General features: G+C 62.1%; 1 protein-coding gene across 4 annotated transcripts; it reads left to right on the forward strand.

Annotated features, from left to right (window-relative positions):
- Nucleotides 1-533: 533 nt before the first annotated feature.
- Nucleotides 534-19,784, forward strand: KRBA1 (KRAB-A domain containing 1). 4 transcript variants are annotated; one of them, XM_053671952.1, is made up of 17 exons: nt 534-802; nt 4,574-4,700; nt 5,156-5,269; nt 5,780-5,914; nt 6,539-6,694; nt 7,507-7,638; nt 7,799-7,981; nt 8,796-8,951; nt 9,597-9,806; nt 10,274-10,447; nt 10,854-11,027; nt 12,602-12,754; nt 13,261-13,434; nt 13,992-14,264; nt 14,345-14,428; nt 16,069-16,236; nt 17,591-19,784. In XM_053671952.1, exons 1-17 carry the CDS (start codon nt 791-793, stop codon nt 18,514-18,516), a joined length of 3,351 nt encoding a protein of 1,116 aa, XP_053527927.1. In that variant the 5' UTR covers nt 534-790; the 3' UTR covers nt 18,517-19,784. The 4 variants fall into 4 exon arrangements, with proteins under 4 accessions (XP_053527927.1, XP_053527929.1, XP_053527928.1 ...); XM_053671954.1 differs by having other exon boundaries at nt 14,052-14,264; XM_053671953.1 differs by having other exon boundaries at nt 6,542-6,694.
- Nucleotides 19,785-19,892: the final 108 nt, after the last annotated feature.

Here is a 19,892-nt window from a genome sequence, read left to right on the forward strand (position 1 = left end):
TCAGCAGTCAGCCAAGATAGACACGGGGGTCAATGCTGTGGTAGCAAGGAAGCAGAGTGATACGTGAGGATATGCCAGGGTCTGGCAGCCACTCCCGCCCACGCATGACGTCGGCCCGCGCGGCCGGCCTGCAGTCCCTCTCCACCCCTGGGGCCGCTCGCTATCCCCACGCCCCCACCCCCCGGGGCCTCGGTTATTGTCGGTTTAACAGATGCACGGTCTGGGAGGGGCCGGTTCCGTTTAACACGGACATCCTCACCTTGCATAGAGGATATGCTCAGTAACTGTTGAATGCAAGAATGGATAGATGGATGGATGGACAAACGGAAGGATGCACACACTAGAGCAAGCCCACTGTAAGCTGGCCACCAGGCGGGTCACAGCGCCCGGCCACTCCTCACAGCTTCGCGGGGTCCGGAGCTAACGCGGTGAGGAGTAGGGTACTCCGGGTCTTCTGGGGCTCGCACCTCCCCCGGCCGGCGCCGCGGCGCCCTCTGGGAAGTGTAGTTCGCGCCTGCGCCCGGCCGGCCGCCGAGGCCCGGGGTCTCTGGGCGGAAGCGGGACCACCCCTCCAGGGAAGCGAGGCGTTGGACTAGCCGCGGTGCGCCCTCTCCTGCTGCTTCTCAGCGGTCCGCGCCCCCGGCCCCGCCTACTCTCGCGTCTTCCACTGGATCTCTGTAGCCCCTGGATCTCAGTCGCCCGCGTTGCAGAGGGTCGCGCCACAACCTGCGGGTGGGGGAGCTAGCGACGGGAACCGCGCCGGAAGCTGGGAGCGGAGGCTGAGTCCGGGATGGCGAACCAGGTAAGGTGCAGCGGGACCCCACTGTGAGCCAGACGGGGTTTAGGGGTGGAAAGCACTAATGCACTTCTGGGCCGGTCTCCTCCCCGAGCTCGGCGCGGCCCCTCGGGGCGGCGGTAGTGCCTGGGACCCTCCAACTTTGGGATCGGGCAGTACGGGGCCGCCAAGGCCGGGTGCGCATGACGTCGTGCGCTACAGTCCAGTCCTCGCGCGACCCCTCCCCACTCCTCGCCTCCAGTATACACCTACAAGGAGCGTCTCTCCACCTTTGGGACCTTGGTCCTTTGGGATAATCATCTTTCTCTCTCGGCTTGGCTTCTTAATTTTTATTAATTGTAAGTTACCCTGGGAGCGGTGAGCAGGAAGGCCTCAGGAGAATGAGTAAACCTGATACTTTAATTACCGAACAGACACCTCGCTTCCACTCACGGGGTGGGGGAGACATATTACTACCAGGTCCAGGCCCACCACTCCCAGCTATAATCCTTTAGGTAAGGTGTACAGCTCCGAGAGCTGAAGGGAAAGCCCCATCTGTCATAGCCTGGACACAGTTCGGACAAGTTATGTAAGGGTGCTAGGAAGACCAGGGGATACCGGTGGGGAGTTGCCACGCATTCTTCTTGGTGGGCTCCTGGAGCGAGTTCTGTAATCAGGGTGGCGCCTGAGCTTGGGCCAATCTTAGGCAGCTGTAGACTCCATGGTTGGGGGAGTAGCATGGGGACGGGGTCTGGGGCAGGCGGTGTCCAGGCGGTGTCCAGGCGGAGCAGTCACTGTGCCAGGACCTCGGTGTTATTAATGCCTCTTGGGAGGGAGAAGCAGCCAGGCATGTTGGCTGTTGTGGGAGAGGGGCTGCTTCCCTTGCAGGTTTGGCAGTCCAGTTAGCAGTCCACGGACACCCGGACTCGGAATGCCCACTGACCCCATGAAGAGGCTGGGGCCTCCTCATTCCACTTTCGTTTCCTCTTCTAAAAAAGAAGGGGTTGGACCACCGATCTTTCACATCCGATGTTCTGGGAGCAGTGTGTGCTCACACTGCATAGCCGCATGGAGAAGGTGGCCAGGAGTGGCCTTGGGGAGCGGTAGGGCACAGTCAGATGGAGAGGAGCAGGGAGGGCCTCCTGTCTTCCTGGCTGGTGCCACTCCCAAAAGCCCAGGGATGGGTGAGCAGGCCCACAGGGGTGGGGGCAGCAGGGTGTAATCTGGGAGCTCAAGCCTGAGGCATGCCTGTGGACACTGAAGCTGCCATTTTCAGGCTGGGCTGGTGACACCGTGGAGGGCTGTCCTAGGAGCACCGGCACAGCAGCAGTGAGCCGGTAGACTGCTTAGTTACAGCAATCCTGGATCGGCCCAGAAAGCTTCTCTCCTGTTGGTTGAGGGAGGGCGGTGGTCTGAGAGGCCAGAGGGTGAAGTTGGGCCTGGGGAGGGTGGTGGGTCCAGACTGCCAGTCAGAGGTGGGTTTCTTTTGCTTATCACCCCCATTCTTGCTCACTCCTTTGCATATACACCCTTCACTTCTCTGCTTTTGGGGGGCAGGGGAAGGCCACTGATGAAACCGCCTACTCTGGCCACAGTCCATTTTCATTCCCATTTTATAAGAACTCCGTCATAGAAGAGTTTGTTTTGAGGCCGAGGTGGTGAAAGGCCTGGGATCCGTGCTTTCTGGGTGTCTAGAAGAGCTGGGTATATTAGCTGGGTGATAAAGAGGCGCTTAGAGTGTGTGGGGAAGAGCGCATGCTGTGTAGACAGAGGTGGCAGGCTGTGACCTGCAGCTGGGCATTAAGCAGGCGGACTTAGCTGCAGTAACACTAATCACAGCACTTACTACATCCCAGCATCTGTTCCGGGCACTTTTCTTGTATTAACTCATTTAATCTTCACAGCATCCCCGTGACGTAGGTTGTTGTGGCCCTAGGCTTAGAGATGAGTTTGGAGAGGTGCCACAGCCGATCCGAGGCAGAGTAGGAACTGGAAGGCCTGCAGCCTGGCTCCTGAGGGCAAGCCCCAACCCCCGCACCATCTCCTGCCTGTGCCCAGAACTTCGTAACTGCCAAATCAGGCCAGCGATAGCACCAGCGGCTGGGAGGGGGATAGGCACCCATTACTGAAGGCACCGAAGGAGAAATTGATGAGCCACTCTACTTCCGGTGGAAATGGGCATGAAATGTTCGCTGCTCCTTCAAGGTCCACAGCAGCTGACTGTGATTTCTCGTTTGAAAACACGCTGCCTTGGACCGCTGGTGACCCGGCCCTTGCTCCCTGCTCCTGCTCCCTGTGCTGTGTAGCGGTGGCTGCAGGATCGTTCGTTGTGCTCAGGACTCTTACCCATCACCACCTTGAACAAATCTGTTTAACTGTTTAGCTTTTATCAAGAAGGGTGGTGATGTCTGATTCCAGATGACCCCGTGTCTATCCCTGCAGACTTGACCAGAGAATAACCGTTTAGAAAATTGAATGTTGGATGCTTGGTTTCCTGTTTACCGACCTTGTTGTTACTGGTTGTGGTCACTGTCAAGCACAGTGGAAGGAAAACCACAATTTCAGTCCAAAGACCTGAGCCCTAGACTTGGCCTCAAGGCCGTCTGGCCTCGGCTCGCTGCTTCACTGGTCCGTGCTTGGGACCCTTCCCCCCTCACACAGGACAAATGTGATGCCAGCGCAGGGCTGTTTTGTTAATCAGATGGAAGATGTGAAGTGCTCTGAAACATGTCAGAATCACGCCTCTGCTGACTTGTGGGCCCCTCAAGGACAGAGCCTGTGTATGACACGTGTCACTTAGCAGCCAGCATGTAGGTGTTAAAGTTAGAGAGGGCGGGGGAGAGAGGCAGCCGGAGCCAAGGAGCTGGCTGTGTGACTGGTGTGCCCCTCACACATGTAAATGGGCGTGTCAGGGAAACCACGTGTACAGAGGAGCACCAACGGGCCCACGAGCCCCAGCTCTCATCAGGAGAGGGAGGTGTCCCGGCCGGCTGCCATTCACAGCATGACCCGTGTTCCATGGAGAGGGGCCCGGAGGGGTCAGCTAATGTCCCTGGTCTGGGAAGTAGCCTCACTGGAAAGGCGAACCCTGCATAGCTCAGTGTATTTATGCCATCAGCCTGTTCCCTGGGTCAGCTCCGACCTGCTGAGTCAGCTCTGTGTGGAGCTTCAGACGGTGAAGAAGAAATGAGCCTCCAAGTCCATGCTGGGTGTGGGGGTGCCTTGGGTGGGAACTTGATTGGCAGGATCAGAGCCTGATGGTGGTCCTCATACCCCTGGTTACGGTCCTTAAGGGAACTGACTTATGGGGACCACGTCCACAGGGACAGAGAGATTAGTCAGAATGGCCAGTTCCTCCACGTACAGTGGTTTTCCCTCATCCCCCGTGTTATACTTTGTGGATTCAGTTACTCAGATTCTGGGGGCCCCAGGTGTCCTTGGCTGTCACGTGGCCGCCTCTTGTGTCCCTGTGTCTGTTTTTCTTACGAGGACACCAGTCACGCTGGGTGAAGGGCCCCGCCCATTCCAGTGTGACCTGATGTTAACTAATTACATCTGTGATGACCCTATTTCCAAATAAGGCCACATTCACAGGCACTGGGGTGAGGACTCCAGCATCTCATTCCAGGGACGCAGCCGACTCCTGTCACTGTCCCAGGAGTGTGAATCTCCCCGTTGCCCCTTCACCTGGTCCTGTGTGTCTGGTGTCCACCCCACACTCGCTGTGCCCCTCTCCCTGGTGTGCACCTGGCCTCAGGGTGATGGAGCCAGCCAGCTGCCCGGAGATTGTGCCCGCAGGTGCCCATCGCCTTCCAGGACCTGGCCGTGCGGTTCTCGGAGGAGGAGTGGCAGCTGCTGGGGGAGGGGCAGCGGGAGCTGTACCGGGACGTGATGCAGGAGAACTACGAGGCGCTGGTCTCCCTGGGTGAGGAGCTGACCGTGCCCTGGGGCCTCTCTGGGGAGGTGGCTGAAAGTGGAAGGGGGGCTGGGTCCAGCACCAAGTGTATCCAGAGTCTCCCTGGGGGGCCCCTCGCCCCCTGCCCCCAGGCTTTTAGTCTTCATTTACAAAAGGAGCAGCATTTGAGGTGGCTTTAGGCTGAGCTGGTGGCCTTACCGATCTTTGATGCCATTGTCATCTCTCTGGACTACACACTACGGTTCTGGGTACTCTGTGGTGGGGGTGCTAAGAAGCTGGGGAGACACTGAGCAAGGTGGCCTCCCAGGCCCTGGCGCTCGGCGGTCCTTGGGGTTTGGGTAGCCACAGGAAGACATATGAGCAGGTTGTGGATGTACAGGCGCCGGTCACCTGCATGCTCGCACTTGGCAGGCAGAGGTGAGCGTCCGTCCGTTCTAGGGGGACCGTCCCTCTTCTTCTCTCAGGGACCGCGGAGCTGGCCCCCCTCTCTGCCTTCCTGTCTCCCTCGGAGCCTGGCGGAGCCAGGAGCAGCAGCAAAGTGGGTGAGGGACAGGCGTCTCCAGGGGGAGGTGCCCTAGGTGAGTAACCTTGTTGATGGACGCCAGGCCCCTTTGGGTGTCCTGGTACCACTGGGCAGCCTGGGCCCGGCTGGACTCACTCTTGTCGCTTCTACCATGGGGTCCTTAGCCCACAGCCCCTCTCCTCACTGGATACTCCGACACCAGCCCTCCGCACCTTGCCAAGCTGGTGGCCCCAGCCCCACCCTGACCTGTCACCTCTCCTCCTTCTGGGCTGGGGCACTTGCCAGTGGCATGACCTGCCCAGAGAAACCTGGAGTTGCCATTGGACTGTATCTCCTCAGGTGGCCCTTTCTTGCCACCCCGCACGCAGCCCGGCTACAGCCCCTGAAGGTGCCCCCAGTGGCTGGGCCCGTGGGCATGTCGCCAGGCCTGATCCCGGGGCCTCTTTATCTCCCGGCCACGGGTCTGCCCTCTGCTGCTGCTCACGTGGTGGGGGGACCACACGAGGCGCTGGTGTGAGGTGCTGAGCTGATGTGGGTGTGGGGGCTCACTGTGGCCTCTGGGCAGGAGGAGCACCCCAGCACAGCCTGCACCTCACCGCGCTGGTGCAGCTGGTGAAGGAGATCCCGGGGTTCCTGTTCGGGGAAGTCGGCTCTGAGAGCGGGGGAGCCAGCCCGGACGGGGAGCGGCCGGGCCCCGAGGGTAAGTTGGACAGCGGGGCAGCCTCTGCCGTCTGCAAGGGGAAGTCCGAACTGTGGCAGCCCCTGTGGCCGGGGCCATGTGCCCGCCTGCTTCTTCCAGGCCCCGGGTGGAGTCGCCCCACTTCCTGGGCCCCCCGGCGGCGTGTCTGCCTCTAACACGGGGGTGGGTGATATGACAGCAGCTTCTGACGTTTCACCCACACCCTGGTGGCCCCGTCCCGTTGTGCCCTGCGTGGCAGGTGAAGCCAGTGTCTGTTCTGTAGGTGAGGAAGGGGAAGCCGTGCCTTGTCTGAGTGGCCAGTGGGGACAAAGTTTCCCCTCCAGGCCTGAGCTGGCCCCGCCTCCCCATTCTCCCCTTCCTGCCCCGTGCCCTGCTCACCGCCCTTGTCTTCTCGGGCCTCACCTCCTCAGGGGGTCTCTGCCCGCCAGCCCGAGCCTTAGGGCTCCTTTGAGACTGTGAACCAGCCTTTCGGAGCTCGGGGTGACAAGGCAGAACTTACTGCCCTCCTGGCCGTTACTGGTGGAACCCGCCGAGGAAGGGCTGGAATGGGACAGTGTCAGGAGCATCTTACCTGCTGCTGGGCTTACATTTCAGCTTCCGGTGCCCTCCCCCTCCTCCCCACAGCAGCCGGCACCATGGAGACTTGTCCTCTCCGAGGCCTGCTCAGCTGCCTTCCAGACCCGCCCCTCGGCCGGCCCAGTCTGGCCAGCACGCCCAGCAGCAGCTCATCGTCCAGCGGGTCACCCGGAGCCAGGGGGCAGGGAAGTCCCCTCCCCATCAGTGAGTTTGACCCGGGGGGGGGGCAGAGCCGCAACCCCGGAGTCAGGGACCCCATGCCCCGTTCATGTTCTCTGAGACTTGGTCGCCCTGGTCGCTAAATGGGCACGGCTCCCTGGGGAGCGGGACAAGTGCTCGGCCCCCGTCTGTGGACCAGCGAGGGGGCGATGCTCAGCACCCGTGGAACCCTGCTCATGTTGCAGGTGTGGGTGGCCGCTGACATGCAGGCCCGTCAGCAGGTAACACGCCTGTGCTCACCTGGTCGGGTTCTCAGACCTGCCCATCAAGGCAGCCCTAGACTTTCTAGGGCTGGGGTGTGAGGAGGGGGGCGAGGGCAGCCACCACACTTTCTTCGGGGTCTCACTTCATTCTGTAAAACTCATGCCCCATTTAGTCTGTGGATTGGGGGTCACCTGGGAGGTCTGCTCCGGGGCTCCATGTCCCCACATTTGAGAAGCTTGAGTGCGGAAGGGGGTCCTGCCCGTGGAGGTTGCTGCTGTCACTTGCTGAGCCCAAGTCCGAGGCTGGGGTTGGGGGAGGGTCCCAGGCATTGGGAGTGAATAGTCTTGGTATTTACAGTCACTTGGAGGAACCAGGAAAGGGCACCCTCCCCCCCCACCTTCCCCAGGGCAGGGTCCCCCCCCAACAAGCCTCAAAGGAGCTGCCTTTGCAACCAGTTGAATTTCCCATGACTTGGCCGCCCCCTGGGGCTTGGGGACAGGAGAGGTCCGTCCCTCTGTGGGCACCAGACCGGGGCACCTCCCCAGGGGTCAGGAGCCGGGGCTGGAAAGACCTTCCTGTCTCTCTTGCTGCAGAAGCTGCAGACACACCGGGGCCTGCAGAGCAGGGAAGCCCCGGAGCCCCAGGCGGGGAGCGCAGCCCTCCCACCCGCAGCCCAGGCAGAAGGAAGAGCCACAGGAAACAGCAGAGGGAGACTTCGGGGGCAGGTGAGAGGCTGGTGTCCTCACCCATCCCAGCCTCCTGACACCCCCACAGCGCAGGCGCCGTCCCTGCCATTCTCACGCACAGGCGAGGGGGAACCTCCGATGCCCCGCCCTTCCTCGGCTGCCACCCTCAGGGCTGCGCTGACCCTGGCTGATCTTGCAGGTCCCGCAGTGACCTCTCCTGGGAACAGCCCCTTGCAAGGCCTCATCAACTGCCTGAAGGAAATCCTTGTGCCTGGGCCCCAGCAGCCCGAGGCAGCCCTGCACTTGCCTCCTGGCCGTGGCCCTGGCCTGGCCCAGCTAAGCGGGGTGGGGCTGGGGCCCGGGAGCCGGCCTGGCAGCGGAGGTGAGTCCAGAGGACATGTTGCAGGCCGAGTTAGCCAAAGCCCCCGAAACCCAGTTGGCTTTCTCTAGATACTTCCCTCTAAGTGGAGTGTCTTCCCGAAGGGTCACCCCCAGCTTGGCTGCTCCTGCGTCCTCAGCGTCATATTTCTGGGGCCGGGCGGCTTTCTGACAGCAGTGACGGGGCAGCTGGTGATGAAAACCCACGCAGACCCCGGGCCCTTTTGTGTTCTTTACTCGCCTCCACTGGGGACCCGGAGGAGGGGGTGCTGAGTGCCACTTCGCCTCAACACTGGGTGGGGCACTTGGCGTGGACTTGGGGGATCAGGGCAGCTTGGTGGGGCCGGAGCACCTGTCCTGGAGTCCGGCACCTGTCGGCTGTGCGGACTGAAGGCTCCCGGAGCCTTGGAGACTAAGATGTGGGACTTACTGTTCCCACCTGAGAGGGCTTCATGAGGCTCAGGCACAGCATGTGTGCGTGTGTGCACACGTGTGTGCAAAGGCTGGGCCTCCCCCATATATGTCCTGTTCAGGGTCTACAAACAGCAACCCAGCAGCCCGCTCCCTGGGTTTTGCTTAGAGACACACTGTGCACTCTGCCTTTGTCTCCCCCCCCTTCTCTGACCTGTCTGGGAGGTATGGCGACAGGTGACTTTACACCTGCCACCAAGGCGACACTGGCCAGTGCAAGATGGCCCAACCCTCCAGGTTTCTGGCCCTGACCTCTTTACCCACCTACCTGGGTTGTCCGCTCCTTATTTGTCCTGGAGACAGAGGACGCCCAGCTCAGGGGGAAAACGTGTTGCTGTTTCCTGCAGTGAAGACGGAGGCGGGGTCCGGAGGTTGTCCCCTCCAGGGTCTGCTGAACTGCCTGAAGGAGATCCCGGTGGCCCAGGACGCACACCCCAGCCCTTCAGGAGTGGGGGACCCACGGCTGCTGGAGGATTCAGGGGCCTGGAAGAGGACTTCTGGAGGTAAAGGCCAGAGGCTGGGCCGCGTGGGCCCTGGACATCGTCCGCTCCTTCCGCTGCTGCTCCAAGCAGGGCCATGGGTGACCCCCGCAGTGTGACATGAAGGCCACACCTCTGTGTTGCTCAGAGTGGCCAGGAGTCGGGGATTGTCACCATGAATGGAGCTAGCTGGTCACGCAGGAGGTGACCCGTCAGTTCATGATCACTTCCCAGATTGGCCCTGGGAAGGAGGCAGGTGTAGAGGGAGGGAGACGGAGGGCAGGAGACAGACCTTCAGCCCACAGATGTCAGGGCATTAATGCTGAGATCGGGGCCCTCATCCGTGTGGGCCGGGGCAGGATTTCCACTCGCAGCAGCCCACCGTGCTCTGGCTTCTCAGGAGAAAGTTGAGTTGAGACGCGTGGGCTGGCCTTGGGGGAGGAGCCTGATTTGGGGCTGCCTGGGGAGTGCCGCTCTGGCTCCTTCTGTGGAAACCTATGGAGGCTCCCGGGGGGTAGGGGGGGAGGCTGGCAGGGCTTGGGGAGTAAGAGGTGGGCCATCTGCCGGTGGCTGAGTGGTGACTGCCTCAGAGGTGAGGCTGCGCTGGGGACCAGTGGCCTCAGAAGCCCCATCCTAACCCCCAAGGGCCCCGTGGGGGGCTTCCCACAGGGCCCAGACCCCTGCAGACCCCTCCTCCCTGCCCTGGTGCTGGCCGAGTGCTCTCCGTGAAGATGGAGCACAGCTGGGCCCAGAGCCCCCCAGCGCCTGCGTCCTGTCAGCTTCGCAAGCTGCCCCACAGCCCCTGTGCCACTGGCAGCCAGGGGGGCGACGGAGGCACCAGCAGCGTCCGAGCGCCCAGCTGGGGCCCCGCAGCTCAAGGTGGGGCCCCGCTCGTCTGCTTGAGTCCTGAAGGGGTTCTCAGCCCCCCAGCAGGGTTCTGCGTGCCTGAGGGGGTGGGGAGCAGGTCCAGGGCCGGGGGGGGGGGGGGGATCCCGGCTGCCCTCCCCAGGCAGTCGACCCCACCCTTTCACCCACACTCTCCTCAGCCTGGCCTCGCCCAGGGAGGGAGCCCTCCATTGGAAGGACCTTCATCTGCAGAGGTGTCCTTGCTGTTGGGGTGCTGGCCACTGCACACAAGTGGGTCTCCCCGCCGGCCCCAGGACCCGGGGGTACAGTTGCTGTCGTCCCCTCTGTACGAACAGAGAGCAGATCTCCGTCCCCACAGGAGGGTGTCCTGTCTGGCAGGCTCCCACGTCTGGTGCAGTAGGAGGTGGGCGGGGCAGCCGGCCAGGGGCCAGGCCAGGGGACCTGCCAGAGGTGGTGAAGGGCCGTCTCCCCTGTCCCAGCCAGCAGTGCCTCGAGCTCGCCCCTGGAAGCCCTGGAGGCCTGTCTGAAGGGCATTCCCCTGAGTGGGTCGTTGCCTCCCCAGCCGCCGGCCTCCTCTTGGTTCCGGAGCCCCCAGCTGGGAGACGCCGGGTCTCCGAGGCCCGAGCTGCAGCCCCGAGGACCGCACAGTCAAGGTGGACCTGGCCCTGGGCTGGGGTGGCGATGCCCTGGGAGGACACTGACGGGTCCCCCCTCCTTGTCCTGGGCCCCTTGAAGTGCACGTCTTTCTCCCTTCCCACCCCTGTCCCCGTCATACCTGCCCCCAAACAACTCCGGGATTGGGTGGGAGCCAGTTACGCTTTCCCTGCCCACCACCTGCTCTAAGAGCTCTTCCTCACCCTCCAGCCCCAAGAGGTCAGTGGCTGGGCCTCGTGGGGTAATGCGCTGCGGCGTGCTGGTCAGTGCCCTGACTGAAGGGGAGGCTCTGGAGGAAGAGCCTCCGGGGCAGGTCTCTGGATGCCCACCTGCCCACAGCTCAGGACCCAGGGGGCCTCTTCTTTAGTAGCTGTCCCCTGGTGCCAGCTGTGCTGTTCCCTGCAGAAGCAACGGCGGGGCCTCTTCTGGCTCTGGGCCTGCAGGGCCTCATCAGGGATGGCCCTGCCCGCCCCCCGGGGCCCCACAGCACCCCGACCAGCTGCTCCTCGTCCAGCAGTACTGACGGGGACCTCGATTTCCAGAGCCCCGACAGCAGCCGGGGGCGCAGGCCTGGAAAAGGTGAGCTGGCTGGCTTGGGGCTCAGGGTTGGCCTGGGGACCAGGGCCCCCAGACAGGGCGACTCAGGACTTGTTCGTGTGGGGGCACCTGTCAGGACAACACTTAAGATCTCCTAAAAAATAAAAAGGGTTTTTTTTAGCGTCAAATCCTTCCTTATCCCAGCCACAAAGAAGTAAGTGCCCGGGACATCGGACTGAACTCTGACTTGAAAAAAGAATCATGCAGGATTCACGTAAAACCACGTTAAAGAGCGTGTTGGGTGACGTGCGTCTCCCAAGGTCCCTCTGCACTGAGGCACCCGTGGTGAGCTGTCACCTTCTTTAGAATCTTGCAAGACTCTCCAGGGCTTCTCCTTGACCTTTTTCTCCCCACAAGGAAAAGCACAGGCCTTGGTCTGCCGTGTCCACAGAGTCCCTGGGGGCTCCCGCGTCCTGGCCCTCTTACTGCTGGCGCACAGGCCCTGGGCTCACCCCAGACTCTGTGGCAGGCCATTCGGGGCCCATGGGACAGTCCCAGGGCCCTCCGGTGTCTGGGTGGCCTGGATTTCTGCACCCTCCCAGGGAGCAGCCCCTTGGGTGTGGGGGCTTTTTCCTCCCAAAACGTAGCCGACCTTTCTTTGAAAGTTTTGGTTTTAAATAACTGACAGAATCACATGGTCTCGTTCAGAAGCCACAGCAGGTTAGGTGGGAAAGGTGACGTCACCCTCCCCCCCCTCCAGCCCCTGTGGCCCTCCCCGAGCCACCGCTGTCGTGGGCTCTCACCTCCAGAGTCATTTCGTGGCCGCGCCGCTTGTCCCCTCACGCAGGCGGTGGCGTCCTGTGCACCGCTCCGTCACCATGCTCTTTGTCTCAACATTGGTCTTGATGTCTGTTCCGTCTCGGTGCTCCTTGGACGCTAGCGGACGCCCTGTGCTCCAGCAGCCGCGCCGTCTTCTCGTGCTGCCTCTGAGCACCGACCTTGTCTTCGAAGCAGCCCAGGCTGCAAGGAGATTTCACGCTGCCCTTCAGCAGCCTCCAGCCCAGCTCCCCGGCGCTCTCTGTCACCCCAGAACGTAGCAGTGCCCCCTGGGGAGCACCACACTTGGGGTTCCCCTGGTCGACACCTGGCCGTCCCAGCCCCAACCGCCGGCGGCGCTCTGTCACCCCCACAGCTGTCACTAGAAACGTGATTGTTGCAGTTCAGTTTTGTTTCCTGGTTGAACTGCGTTAGGGTTGGTCTTCCTCGACCTCCCCCATCACACCCAAGGGGGCACTCTTAGCATTTCCCTTCGGTCCTCAGGGCCATCCTGGGGGCGAGGCTGGGTGGTGGCATCTCTCACAGGGGTGGCACTGGGTGTCCTGACCCCGGGCCTGCAGCCAGTCTCTCTCATCACAGCCCGTTGACCTGACTTCCCAGCAGGCGGCGAGGCGGGTTGGCCCAGCCGGAGCAGGACCAACACAGGCTGGGGGCCCTGTACTGCCACAACAGGTCCGGCGCTCTGTGCCGGTCCAGCTCCCCTGGACACGGTGCAGGCGAGGCCCCAGGGTGCGCAGAGGCCAAGCCCTGACTAAGGCTGTGCATGTTGGTTTCCACAGGGATCCCAGTCGGAAGTGCCCCCCTCCAGGGCCTGGAGAATTGTCTCAGAGAGATACCTGTGCCCAGGTCACAGCCTGCCTGGTCCTGGTCCTCGGTGGGGGACAGAGAACCCCAGAGAATGGAGCCCAAGAGCTGGACGGCCGACAAGGAAGGTAAAGCATGGTTGCCCGGGGTCTGGGAGCAGGAAAAGGTGTCCAGTGCTGGTGCCCCAGGTGCTACATCCCCCAGCCGTTGGCGGGCCCACAGTCACCCTGGAGATGAAAAGATGCTCTGGGAACGCCCCGGGCGGAGGCTAGTGTGAGACCGGAAAGCCAGGGGCTGCCTGTCTTCACAGGGTGCAGTCAGGGCAGGGCCCTCAGCTGCCGAGTTCAGGCCTGAGCCTGGCCTTGGCCTGGGAGGAGTGTCTTCCCATCGTGGCTGTGCTGGTCCTGTGTGCCTTGGTGTCTGGCGAGTCACTAAGCTGCGGGGGCCCCTCCGGAGCCCCTCAGGAGCCCCTCGGGAGCCCAGGGGGTGGTGGGTCTGAGGAGATCAAGGAGGATCTACAGCATGGGCGTGTGTGCTGGTCCCGGGGCAGCGAGGGCGGTTCTCGGTCCATTAGCTTCCTTTCCTCAGTGCTGACACGGCCCCGCAGGGCTGATCAGGCCTCTCGTTAAAACAGGACTTCGAATCGAGGCCTGCGAGCCAGTCCACCTCAGGGGGGACGCACCCCCCAGGAGCCCGTGGCCGGCCAGCCCTCAGGCCCTCTCCTCCAGCAGCGTCCCTGCCTGCTGCCAGCAAGGGCTCAGAGACCATGGGGCCGCCCGGCCAGGACCCTGGAGGTGGCTCCACCACGGTGAGCTGACACCTGTCCCCAGCGCTTCCTGGCGCGTTTCCCTGCAGACGCACGCAGTCTGTGATGAGGAACCAGGTTCCCCTCCCCGCTGTGTGCCTCCGTTCCTCCCCATCATGCAGCCCTGCCTCAGGCTGCATCCCTTCCCCGGGCTGCACCCCTTCCCCAGGCTGTGGCTGAGCACAGAAGCAGGGGCAGGGCCCCCGCTGCTCTGGCACTTAGTTTAACCTGCTGTGGAAGCCTGCCTGCGGCCGGCCGAAGTGCTGGGTGGCTCTGCCCTGTGTGGGGTTTCTAGTGCCCCCACTGGACAAGAGCGGCCTCCAGGGCCCTCCTGTGGGCAACCTGACCGGTCCTGGGGGAACAGGGCAGGAGGGCCTTGGGGCCTGGCTGGGACCGACCGCTAGTGGCTTTCAGGGAAAGTTCCCCAGCTGGCTTTCCAGAGGGGCCAGGGCCTAGCCCGGCTCTGGCTTCACTTCTGTCCTCTGTCACAGCAGAGAGGATGTTTGGGGCTCCTGGGGCTCCTCTGCGGCCCTTGACTGGGCTGTGTGCCTGTCATTCAGGCAGGAGCCCCTCCTCCCTGTCGGGCTGGTCCACAGAAGGGTCTCTTGTCACTTGCCCAGGGGCAGCTACCACGCCCTCCCCACTTCACTGCCTGGAGAACTCTCTGAAGGGGATCCTGCCCGGGCGGCCCCTGCGCTTCGCCTGCTTGGCCGGCCCCGGCCCCATCCCCATCCCCAGCCCCAGCACCGGCTCCAGCTGCAGCTCCAGCTTTAGCAGCTCGGAAGGAGAAGACCCAAGGCTGGAGCCTGAGCTCTGGCCGCCGCTCCTGCAGGGTGAGCTTCGGGGGAGGGAAGAGGCAGGGAGCCGGGCCCCCAGCTGGGACCTCCACCCTGACACCAGCTTTGTGATGCAGAGAGGGACCCTCTTCCCAGCAGCAAGAGCCCCGGCGAAAGCCCGAGGACCGCAGAGCCCAGGGAGCGCTTTGGTCTCAGTGCAGGTGAGCCTGGGGTCTCCTGGGAGGGGCCTGTCCCCAGGAGGCTAGGTTCTCCGAGTCTCACCTGTCACGTTGCCCAACTCTTGCCAGAAAGTTCTCTACTTTTATCATGCTCAAGTTCCCCATGAGTCACATCCGAGAGAGGAAGTGGGGCTCTTGAGGCGCAAAGGGTTCCAGAAGTGTTAAGTGAGTGTGTTTAATAGAAAGCCTGGCAATGAACTTGATGGGTATGGGGTGTAATGTTTCGAGTATAGTATGCACACATGGTATACACTTAATGATGTTTACACACGCACACACACACTGTTGTGAAGACCTGGTCTGTGCACAGTGATGCTCTCCTCCAGGAAGGCCCAGGGCCTGCACCCCCGTCCCCCACACTTCTCAGAGGAGCCCCACTGATGCTCCGCCTCCCCCCCCCTTCCGGGGCCAGCTCCGGGCCAGGCCACTGTCCGCTGCTGCTTACGGTCACAGCACGCCCTTCAGCCACCCCCTCAGAGCACTTTGAGGACGGGCCTTAGCACCCTGCACTTGTGGGGCGTGCGGCGAGGTCATGGGCGGAGAGAGAAAGTGTGTGAGGATCTGGGTCCCGTGTCTGTCACCGTCGTGCTGGGGTGCCCAGGGTTTGGCCTGTTCATTCTTTATTGGCTAATTTAAAACGTAACAGCGGAATCAGGACACAGAAAGGGAGAAGTGGGGGGTCACTCAGATGGCCAGTTATCTAGGTCAGGCCAGGCTTTCTGGACAAGGGACCCTTACAGAGTTGGGGCTCCTTCCCTGCCACTGCCTAGTAACGCTCACACCCTGGCCATGCGTGTACCCCGGGTGGCTGTCTCTGGGAATGGAGGCCTCAGCCACCCAAAGCTTAGTGTCAGGGACTTAGTGTGTATGCGTGTGGACATATGTGTACGTGTATATAACGGTAACAGTATACATTGTTAGAGTCTGGCAGCGAACAAAATGTTGGCAGTGAGATTCATCCACCTGGGAGAGCTTAGAGGGTGTCCTGTCGGAGACGGGGGGGGGTGGGGGGGGCTCCTGGAAACGCAGGCCGCTACCCAGGCCGCCTCGCTTCTCAGGCCAGGTCTGACCTAGCTGTTGACCCAGCAGGAAAAGCAGAGGAGAGGGCGGGAGGCGGGGCCCAGCTGCCCAGGAGAGAAGTGTGCTTGGAGACCCTGGGCAGCACTTGAGTAGGGTGGGTGATTGATTGGTCAGGGAACAGGGCTCCCTTGGAACTCAGGCTGGTGGCCCCATGCTGTCCTTGGCCTCTGCTGGCCCAGGCTTTCCTCGCTGCCCAGCGGGGCTGGTGGGAAAGAGCCCAGTGGACTGGGCACCCCCATGGCCCTCAGGGTGCCCCGAGCCTGTCCCCACAGGGCCTCGCTGGTGGTGGGACCTGCACATCACAACCCTCCCCAGCTGGTGTCCCTGGCCCAGCCAGGTCACACGGGCCCTCCTGGGCTGTGCGGCCAGAGTCGGGTTCCTTGATGGACTGAATGTGCCCATCTTACATCTCATTAATCCTTAATTTGAGAGCTTAACCAAAGTTCGATGTTTTAAGGTCGTGTCCAAGTAGTCCCGTGTGAGAATGCCTCTGTCTAAACAGCACACAGGCACACCCGACATGTTCTGTGCTCTCTCCGCAGGGCCGGCTGCGAGCCTCTGCCCTGCCCCTCGGCCGGAGAAGAGGCCCGGGCCCGGGCCAGGGCCCTGCCCACCTCCAGGCTCAGCCCCTCAGCCCCCGTCCCGAAAGCCCAGGGTTAGCGAAGAATCCGGAAGCCCAGGGCCTGGACACAGAGGACCCAGCGCTGCAGGTGAACCTCTGGGCGCCCCGGCCCCTCAAGCCGTGGGGGGCCCTGCAGGCACAGAGGCCGGCATGTGCACGGCCACCCAGCCCTTGCCCACTGCTCAGCCAGCCCTTTGTTGCAGGGTCACAGCTCACCCCAGGTCGCTTACTTCATTTCAGTGTTTTCTTCCATAAGGGGCTGGCTTTTCTGTAAAAGCATAGATGCCTTTCAGAGGCAGCACAGAGACTGAGGCGTGTGCCAGAATAGATCCCCCCAGAATCAGCGTTTGGAGTGTGAGTGGACCTCAGAGAGCAGATGTGGACACGGAGGCCTGGTCACGCCGTGTGACCTGGCCACAGGCGTCCCGAGAGCTGTGAGAGGTGGCTCCGCATCAGCCCTGGCCTGGAGGAAGCCCCTCCCTAACCGCATTAGAGACGCGGGCTCGGCCCCCTGGTCTGCTCTGGGAAAGGAATAGAGACCCTCGTAGGAGGCCGCAAGAGTGGCCTGCCGTGGCCCCGTCGCTGTAGGTGTGGCCAGCCTGTTAAGAGCGAGGCCGGCAGGCGTGCGCCTCTCCCTCAGACAGAAGTGTGCCCACCACAGCAGCAAGGTCGCTTGCGCTCGGTCAGGTCCTTCTCCAACGTGCAGCGGGCAGTGGGCTCCTGCAGCCCCTCCAGCGCCACCCTTTCCTCTGACTGAAGCCCCGAAGGGTGCACAGGAGGAAGGAGCCGGGCTGGGCCCGGGGGGACGGGGGAACCTCGGGTCCGTCCCGCCAGCCTGAGGTGGTCACAGGGTTTTCTCCGGGGATTGCCTGAAGTGGAGACCAGTTCCAAGGGAACTTAGGGTGAAGGATTCGGTGATTTTTCTTAAAGTAATTTAAGACGCAACACCCTCTGGATCTAGAACTGCTGAGGACCAAAGTCAGGGAGGGAGGAACCCTGCTGCTTTGCTTTTGACCAATCGCCCCAGGCCCCAGGTTGGACCGGCCCCCCTGGGGCCATCTTCCAGCTGCTGCCCATGGCCTTAGGCGCCCTGCCCACTGACTCGGCAGGGCATGTTTAGCTGCCACTTGGTCCCCCAAATGGCACAAGAACCTAATGACCATTTTCCTAGAAAGTCAAGTGTCCTAAGAAATCTCAGTTACTGTGGAGACCCAGTCTGGTTTATCCTGCCCACGAGTTTGGGGAACAGCGGGGAGACGTGGCCACTGTTGATGTCGTGAGCATTGTCATCGGTCCTCTGAAGCCTGAGTCGTCTCCTTCCCATGTAATGTTGGGCCTTAGGGAGGCAGGGTGCCAAACGCGCTGATTCAGGGGCCCCGTGGGGGGAGAGACGGTCCTGGCAGCCTGCAAACGCTCACCCCGCCTCCCTGCCTTGATTTTAGCCCGGACCGCAGGGAGGCCGCTTCCCAGAGGCCTGCCTGAGCCGCCCCCCACGGCCACCGTGGTATCCCCTGCTTTGCCACCTGCCTCCCCACGGCCACCGTGTCCCTGTGGGAGTTCCCTTCGGCAGGAGCTCCGCAGCCTCAGTGCCGCCCTCTCAGAGAAGCTGGATCGGCTCGCCACGGCTCTGGCAGGCCTGTCTCAGGAAGTGGCCACAGTGAGGACTCAAGTGGATCGGCTGGGGAGGCGCCCGCGGGGCCCCGGGCCGAAGAGCCAGGCTTCCTGGCCGTGGGCCCTTCCCCGGGGACCTCACTGGGCTCAGGGCCCTGCTCGCCGGCACCTGCTGTACCGGAGGCAGAAGGGCCCCACCAGGCCCAAGCCAAAGATCCTGCGAGGCCAGGCAGAAGGTTGCAGGGCTGGCGACATTTCAGGCCTCTCCCAGGGGACCCTGCACCTGGTGCCTCAGCTGCCTCCAGACGCCCCCCAGGCAGAACCTTCTGGAACCGGCTCCAGCCCTTCCCAGCATCCGCCATCCTCAGCGTGCAGCCGTGCTGGGCTCTCTGTGCACCCCCAACGCAGACACACAGGGGGCCCCCAGAACCCCCCTGCCCCTTCTGTGCCTGCTGCCTTCCCTCCCCAGATGGCCTCTCCTGCCTCCTGTGCAGACGCAGAGCCACCGGCCGCAGCAGCTGTGCCACCGGGGACCCAGAACTGGCCCAAGGACCCGAATGGCCTGTTAGCAGGGGTCCAGAGGGCCCTCAAGGAGGAACTGTGGGGTGGAGGACTTAGGGACCCGAGGTGGATGGCCGCTAACCGTCTTCTTCATCAGCTCAGCCCTGAGGGCGCCCTGTCCCCAGTTGCCTCTCCCAGGGGCCAGCCAGCCTCCACCTGCCGCTCCAACCAAGCCTTCCCCATTTCCGGGCTGTGAACAACTGGGCGTCCCTCTTGGCCTGACTGCCCTCGACTCCAAGATGTGTTTGCTCAGTGGGGCTGCCACTCGGGTTGCGTTCCTCAGCCACACCTCTGCCCCATTCGGCTCAGACTCATTCAGATGTTGCTTCTGTCCCGTCTTTGCCGCCAGACTCAGAGGCCGGTGGTGGTGTACACGCCTGTGCACGGCACTCATGCCCAGGGGCGCCGTGAGGACCCATCTTCCCAACACCCAACCTTCCTGCTCTCGGCGCTGGGAAGGCAGTGGCTCTCACCCTCCTGGTGGACACAGGCAGAGATTTCCCTTGGGGAACACTCCACTCCTTGGTCTAAGTTGGATTCGCCCATACGGATCCTAAAAACTGCAAAGGTGTTTGCTAAGGGAAGGGCCCTTGGCCAAAAGGGACTTGGCGAGTCCACACCAGGGCGTGGCTGATCGGTCACCAGTCCTGGGACAAGCTGGCGTGGCAGGCAAGGACACTTGGGGCCAGTCCAGTCCAGGTGGTCCAGATTTAATCAGCCTATAGGGAGTTCTTTTTTTCTTTCTTTTTTTTTTTTAAGAATGTAAGTTGTAAAATGAGTGGTAAGACGCTTCATGAACAGCAGCCACACTCATCCCATAGGTCCGGGGCCACTTGAACCAAAAATGTTCACGGTTGTTGAAAGCCTTCCAGAATCACTAGGGTGAGGCGTCTGTGCGGTTTAGGGCTTTGGGGCGGTGTCCCACACTTTCAGCCACTGTATGAGGAAACGCCACTTTGCTGGGAAAAATGGGGGCCTTTGTGAACTCAGGAATTCCAGGGGGCTGGAGGGGCAGGGCAGAGAAGGCGCTACCTCTGCCTGTCACCATCCTGGCAGGTAGCCCGAGGACAGTCCCTGGCCGGCCTGGGCACGGGCCTTCCCTCTATCCACACTCCATCGGCCACCTGCCAGCCAGAGGCCATTGCAAGCAGCCAAGGGAAGGTCCCATTTCCATCTGTCAGAATCAGAGCAGGGTCCCATGGGCTCCAGGCCACTGCTAAGGCCTCCAGTGGAAGGGAGTCCACAATGGGGTCGGTGTCTGTGGCACCCCAAGGCGTCACAGCTGCCTCCAAAAGGAGTCGGCTCGTTGACTTGAGTCACCTTTCTGTGCCGGGGATCAGACGTGGCTTCTGTCAACAGCCTGTAGTTGGGTTTTATTCGTTAATCCAGCCTGACAAGACTTTTTCTTCCTTCCTGGGAGCTCTGGGTCCATTTACATGTAATAAAATTACTGACTTGTTTGGATTTGAACTTGCCTTCTTTCTGCGGATGTTCGTCCCACTGGTTCTGAGGGTTCCCCCTTCTTTCCTGCCTTCTCTTGTGCCTACAGCGTTGTGGGTTTTGTCTGTTTTC

This window comes from Artibeus jamaicensis, unplaced genomic scaffold (genome assembly GCF_021234435.1).
Source record: "Artibeus jamaicensis isolate MK-2021 breed Jamaican fruit bat unplaced genomic scaffold, CSHL_Jam_final contig_718, whole genome shotgun sequence".
Lineage (NCBI taxonomy): Eukaryota > Metazoa > Chordata > Mammalia > Chiroptera > Phyllostomidae > Artibeus > Artibeus jamaicensis.

Coding starts and splice junctions, on each gene's coding strand:
- KRBA1 (XM_053671952.1), top strand. Junction 7,982..8,795: donor GAGCCGGCCTGGCAGCGGAG/GTGAGTCCAGAG, acceptor TGTTTCCTGCAG/TGAAGACGGAGGCGGGGTCC. Junction 14,429..16,068: donor GCGCTTTGGTCTCAGTGCAG/GTGAGCCTGGGG, acceptor CTCTCTCCGCAG/GGCCGGCTGCGAGCCTCTGC.